Source organism: Carica papaya, chromosome 6 (genome assembly GCF_054855325.1).
Source record: "Carica papaya isolate Zhongbai chromosome 6, ASM5485532v1, whole genome shotgun sequence".
NCBI lineage: Eukaryota > Viridiplantae > Streptophyta > Magnoliopsida > Brassicales > Caricaceae > Carica > Carica papaya.
Genome location: NC_142314.1, coordinates 32,621,546 through 32,628,147, shown reverse-complemented (window position 1 = coordinate 32,628,147; position 6,602 = coordinate 32,621,546). Strand labels below are relative to the sequence as shown.

At 38.9% G+C, this 6,602-nt stretch overlaps 1 protein-coding gene across 3 annotated transcripts; it reads left to right on the top strand.

Moving 5' to 3' along the window:
- The first annotated feature begins 303 nt into the window (after positions 1-303).
- Positions 304-6,580, top strand: LOC110812822 (cardiomyopathy-associated protein). 3 transcript variants are annotated; one of them, XM_022039690.2, is made up of 3 exons: positions 304-375; positions 864-4,189; positions 5,025-6,580. In XM_022039690.2, the coding sequence occupies exons 2-3, from the start codon at positions 902-904 to the stop codon at positions 6,279-6,281; spliced, it is 4,545 nt and encodes a 1,514-aa protein (XP_021895382.1). In that variant the 5' UTR covers positions 304-375; positions 864-901; the 3' UTR covers positions 6,282-6,580. The 3 variants fall into 3 exon arrangements, with proteins under 3 accessions (XP_021895382.1, XP_021895380.1, XP_021895381.1); XM_022039688.2 differs by lacking the exon at positions 304-375 and adding an exon at positions 382-732; XM_022039689.2 differs by lacking the exon at positions 304-375 and adding an exon at positions 382-732 and having other exon boundaries at positions 824-4,189.
- The last annotated feature ends 22 nt before the right edge of the window (positions 6,581-6,602 follow it).

Genomic DNA, 6,602 nt, shown 5'->3' with positions numbered 1-6,602 from the left:
TTTATTTTTATTGTTATTGTCATCAACTTTATATTATAATAGTATCATAAAACTAATACTCTTTTAGAATAGTTATTGTTATCATTATTTTGCATTTATTATATATATTACATAATAAATTTTCATATAATATAATAATCATGTAAATAGAATTTTAATGAAGGAAAATCTTAACTTGAATGCAATATTGGATAAAATAAGTCTAATTAATAATTGCAAAAATATAAATAATATATTATAATTTATTAAGAATAAGTTTAATATATATATATATATACACACACACACACACACACATAAACTTAAAAAAAGCAGAGGATTCTATTCAACTTTTGCTTTGTTGGTGAGATTATGATCTCTCCATTTTTCAACCAGGTGAGTCCAATTTTCTCTCTCCTCAAAGTTCTTCGTCCATTTTCTCTTTTCATTTTCTTTTTAATTCACTACAAAACTTTTGCATACTCCAACCAACCCCTTACCATCACAGACTCTTTCTTTCTCTGTTACAGCCTATATTGTCTTCATCCTTATCAAATTGCCTGATTTTGAATTTGCTTCGATTTCGCTTTATCGGGTTTTCAAATTTTCTGCAACTTCTTTTCTTTGAACCATTTGTGCTCGAACCAGAATCCCTCGGATAAAAGTCCTCTGTTTCTACTTTTTTTTTTTCTTTTGGATACTTGGTCGATGATCATCTGATTGCTTTGGTTTCCATTTCATTGAATTCTTGAGGTGAGTTTGTGCTTCAATTGTTAGAGCATTCTCTTTTGCCTCGCATATTTGCTTCTAATAAGTTTGTTTTTGCATGGATCTATTGCATAAGGGTTTCGTTCTCATTCGAATCTTCCTTTCCATTGGAGCAGATTGGTGAGAGTATCAGAAGAAAAACAGAGGCTTTGTAATGGGTCGTGATGGATATAAATTTGGGGATAAAATTAGGAGATTCTCAGCCATGTCAATTAAGGCATGTTATAGATCAGTGTGCAATCATCCATTTCTTGTGGGTATGGTGTGTTTCTTAATATTTTTGTACAGATCTTTTCCTTTTCTGTTCTCCCTTTTGGTTTCTGCATCTCCTGTTTTGGTTTCCACTGCTATTCTGCTTGGGGTCCTCTTGAGTTTTGGGCAGCCTAACATACCCGAAATTGATAAGGAAGAGAAAATCACCCATGAGAGTGCTCCCCTCAAAACTGAGGTTGCAAAAGATACAACACTTGTTGAGAGGGACCAGAGTTTTACCGTGGAGAGATATGTGGGAAAAGAGAGAGACGTAGTAGAGGATGGCTATGGAGAAACTAGGTTGAGGAAGAGTCTAGTGAGTGAGATTGAGGAAGATAACACTTCGGTTGATGATAGGCCCTTCATTGACGAGAGTTCTCGGGAAATTAAATTTGAGAAGCGAGCTGTTGAGGAACTGGAGAGAGAGTTTTATCCGGAATCAGAAAAGAATGGTGAAGTTCGTGAGGAGAAACCCATAATTGAAGCTTTAACTGATGGGGAAGTGATTCAGAATGAAAAGGTAGCTGATAAGAATCTTGAGGTGGAAGATGATAGGTTCCGAAAAGAGATTGTTGAAGCTGAGAAAGAGGATCCTATAGACATTACTTCTCCAGTTTCTCCTTGGAAACCTCTGAGGCCTGAAGATGACGATGATGATGCTAATGATGGTGATGAATCCTTGGATTCTGGGTCTGATGGTGCAGAGAGCTCCTCGCCAGATGCTTCAATGGCGGACATTATCCCAATACTAGATGAGCTCCACCCACTTTTAGACTCAGAAGCTCCCCAACCTGTTCATATGTCACGTGAAGTAGGATCTGATGCTGCTTCAGAGGGTCCTAATGGGAGCACTGATGATGGCGATGAATCTGATGTTGATACAGAAGATCCGGCAGAAGAAGGTGAGGAAGATAATGATGATGACGATGACGACGAGGAAGGAGAAACCCGAGGAGATAAAGAGGATGGAAGTAAATCGGCAATTAAGTGGACGGAGGATGATGAAAAGAATCTCATCGATCTGGGTAGTTTGGAACTTGAAAGAAACTTACGCCTGGAGAATCTTATTGCAAGGAGAAGAGCTCGTAAAACCTCGAGATTTATCACTGAGAAGAATCTTATTGACTTGGATGGTGCTGACATTCCTTTTAATATTCCACCTATCACTACCAAGCGTAACCCATTTGATGTTCCTTATGATTCCTATGATGATTTGGGACCCATTCCTGGGTCTGCTCCATCCATCTTGTTGCCTAGACGAAATCCCTTTGATCTTCCATATGATCCAAATGAGGAAAAGCCTGATCTCAAGGCAGATAGTTTCCAAGAAGAATTCTCTGGGTTCCACCAAAAGGAATGCATGTTCCGTAGGCATGAAAGCTTTACTGCTGGACCATCAATCTTCGGGCTTCCTAAGCAAGAGAGACAAGATGTTAAATTGAGACCCTATTTTGTCCCAGAGCGGTTGGCTTCAGAGGGAACAAGCTATCCCTCATTTGAAAGGCAACTGAGTGAGGTTAGCGAGTCAAAGGTGAGTTCTGTTCCTGACACTGAGTCAGTAAGTTCTGCTGCAGAGGAGGACAAGAAGCTCAATGAACAAGATGTTTCTGAACAAAATGAGGTGATGTCTAATGCAGACCATTCTTCTGTCCGTGATGAAAATAGAAGTCAGTCATCAGAAGAAGTTGGTTCTGTGGATATTGAACAAGCTGAGAAGAGAGATGTTCACCATGATGTGGTAGAAATAACATTGGGGGATATGGAAACCCATCATGAAATTGAATCAAGTTTATCTGAAGCAGTAGCAACCAATCTTGTTGAACTTGATTCTTGTTTAGTTAATTCCAGAAGAGATCTGGTTGAAGGGGATTACAGTCTTAGGTCAAGCTTGTCATCATTGTCAGGAGTAGATGAAAAATTTACTGACATGAAAACAGTAGCCTCAACAAGTTTGGAGCCAGGTGATCATGTTGAGGACTCTAGACTTTCTCCTAAACCTTCCCTTGAGGAGTCAGAGTTTCATTTTACAAGTGTGGGACCAGATGACCAACAACACAGAGAGCCTGTTTATGATTCAAGCCCCCCGCCAGTTGCAAAGTTCCTATCCTTTTCTTCCACATCTTCTGATTACCAATTAGAAACGGATGAAATGCGATCTCCTCCAGCAAGGGTTGATTTGACAGAAAAGGGATCTGAAATTTGTTATGAAGGCACAAAAAAGAATGCTTTTGATTTTGAAGAGGTTCATGCTGCCTCATCACTGCATACAATGGATGAAACAGAATCCATATCAAGGGAAGTCGTGGAGAAAAACAAGCATGACTTTTCAGAGGCCGGGTTGTCAAAAATTGATACTAGATTTGATGGGCAAAATGGATTTATGGTGTCTGAATCTGTGCTTCAGAATGTTTCTGTTAATGCTAGTTCCTCATCTTCCAAGAAAGAGGGGGACTTAGATCTTGACCAGGATCAGGTGCACTTGTCTAGTGTTAACAATGAGATGCTGGGCAGGGTCCATCAAGAGGTAAATGGGACATCTGATTTTTCACATTCAAGTCATAAGTTGGCTTATCAGGATTCACATATGCCTGAAACAGAGAAAAAACAAGCTTCAATGTTGGCTGAACGCATCCCAATGCTGGAGCCTAGTTTGTCTTCTTTAGATGTGGATCATTTGGAGAAGAATGGAATGGATGGGTCAGTTGCAGAAGGCACATCACGTCCCGGAAAAATCAATTTGTCTAAACAGATTCAAACATTTTATAGCTTTGATACAGATGTCTTTGTTTGTGACCACGAGCATGTTGATAAAGAGCTTTCATCATCAGCTTCATTTATATCTTCTGGTGATTTAACATTGTCTGCAAATGAGCAACAGCCACCATTGGCAGCCAAGCAAGTTTCAGATGGTCACTCCAACTTGTTTTCTTCGGAGGTTCAACATCCTGAGGTGTACTCATTAGGTAAGGAAGATGTTCTTCAGTTTAGATCAGATCAAGCCCAATCATCAAACTCCGATGAAAAGATTGACTCTCATGTCTACCAAAATATGGATGTGAAAGTGGTTTCTGTTGATAGCAATCAATATGCACATTCTAAAGAGAATTATCAATCTAAATTAGAGAAACGGCTCTCCTGGTCAGATAAATCTGTGGTGGAACCATTCATCTCTGATAACCTCGAACACCAAGTAAGACATGCAATTTTGCTTCTTGTTAAATCATGTAGTTCATACTCCCAAAACATTATTTATATTGTCCTATCTTCTCTTTCCCCCTTTTAATTTCAAAACGGTATCTCTACTGACTCAATGATCCATTTCACCAGTATGTAGTCTATATTACTTTTTTCATTTATATTATGTGGCATAGTTGAATGTGGGGCTTGTCAATCCTTCATGAATTCCTTTGTGGGCTATAATAGAATCACGATTGCCCCTCTGGCCCCTGGTATCATCACGGTGTCTTTTCTCCCTTTCTTTGTGTCTGATAAAAAGTTGCTATAAGGATAGGAAGCTGACATAAAAAGTTAAATTACAAGAAGATCTTGATTAATTGTTAAGGCATAAGGAACATTTGGAGCAGAAGGTGCTTCCTCCCTGGCAGATCATTAAGATATTAGTCGTGTGATTGGTTTACAAATGTAATCTATGTATGCTGTGGCTTTGATGTTTAAGCAGTTTATAACCAATGCTTCTTCTCAGTTAGATGCCCTTCTGATCATTTAGATGTGTTTGCTTCAATGGATTTGAAACACATGCATGTTTGGCTTCTGTTTGTATATGACATGTCTAATCTACATAACTTTTTGTTTCTCACCTCATCTCGGGTGGAGGGGAGGACAGCTGTTTTTTCTAGAATGGTCATAAAACTCTTTAATGTCTTTTTATGGTCAAATAGATCTCTCAACATGCTTCAATTTTGACAAACTTATTGACATTCATGCAAAGTCACCATCTCGAAAAATTTTCAAAAAGGAACATTCATGCCAAGACTAAACTATCTAGCTGCTTTGATTTTACTCAGGAGACATCAACTTCCCTGATTGGATCTGCTGACGGAGTAAACTCTACGAGCAATGCCAATTTACAAGAAATCCATGATCCTGATAACAGAATTTTAGCAAATTTATCACAATTAACTTCAGATTTAATGTCATCACCATTGGGGAGCCCTGAATACAAATCACCTTCTGCAGGAGATGATATGAGTGTTGAAATCCTTGATGGAATTGTCTACGAGGACTGCAGTTGTGGTTCAGAACCCTTGGCCTGTTCAGAAGAACATGATTCTCATGTTGCTGATGGAAATATTCATGAAGAGCCAGACGAGATCAAGGAGATTGATGAAGGATTGTTGTCAGAACTGGATACAATTGGGGACTTCAGCGTGAAGGAAGTTGTAGGTGAGTCAATGGACGATCAGCTTTTATCAGAGGGGAGAAATTTTGGGAATCCTGAATTTGGGTTCTCACTGGAAGACTCAACCCTGAAAGAAAAAAATATGGAGCTTCCTGCACTTGAAGTGAGATCTGTTGAAGATATTGACTCAGCTTTTAGACAGATTCATGAGGGAGCTGATGTCGAGGAAGTCATCCTTCCCAGCATGGTTGAGGATCAGCTAGCTGCAGATAAATTGAAAGATGCCGTGGATGTCAAATCAGAATTGCCAGTAGTTGAAGCAAGATCATTGGAAGATATGCATATTGTTTTGAAGCAGGTCTTAGAAAGTCATGTAGATGAGCTGCTAAAACCATCGGGATCAATGGATGAGGCTTCAGAACAAGGAGTCAATTATTCCCATCAAATCATGTCAGAGTTTCCTGTTGTTGAAGCTAGGTCAGTGGATGATATGCATACTGTATTGAAGCAGGAATCAGAAGGAAACATGGGTGGGCTTCCAGAAGTAGAAGCCAACAATCATGTGGTAGTCGAGTCAGAGTTACCCATTGTGGAAGCAAGATCTCTCGAAGATATACATATCACCATGGAGCAGGTAGCAGCGGGCAAACTCGATGAGCTGCCAAAATTCTTGGAGAAGGATACTCCAGCAGGGGTTGAAGCCAAGAATGAGGTATCTAGGAAAGACATTGAATCTAGCAATGCAGAATCAAACATCAAAGAGAGCACTCCTCCTATAGATGAACAAAAACTTGGTTCTGAAGAAACATCTGAAATTTTGAGTTTGAGCAAATCTGACGGAAGTAAGGAGAAGGGAAAATCTGTTAGATCTAGTTCCAGTTCCAGCGCCAGCTCGGACTCCAGTTCTAGTGATTCTGATTGAAAAAAAGCTTATGGTTTTCCTCCTGGATGAAGGGTGTTTGGTATTTTAACATCTCATTTTGATTTTTTTTCCTATTTAGGGTAATTGAGTCTTTTGATTGATTGATTTCTTCAAGAATGAGTTTTGGTTTGATTTCTTGAAGTGTGAAATTTTTGTTGCTCTATTTCACTCTTGGAGAGGGCAGTTTCAAGGGTTTATATATATATATATATATATATATTATGTATGAGAGAGATTGGTTTTGATCCTTGCATATTGTAAATTACTATATTTTGGTTTTCGAAGTGGGAGTTTCTAGATGTGCAGTGTGGAACTGTAATA

Coding starts and splice junctions, on each gene's coding strand:
- LOC110812822 (XM_022039690.2), top strand. CDS start 902: ATGGGTCGTGATGGATATAAATTTGGGGATAAAATTAGGAGATTCTCA. Junction 4,190..5,024: donor CTGATAACCTCGAACACCAA/GTAAGACATGCA, acceptor GATTTTACTCAG/GAGACATCAACTTCCCTGAT.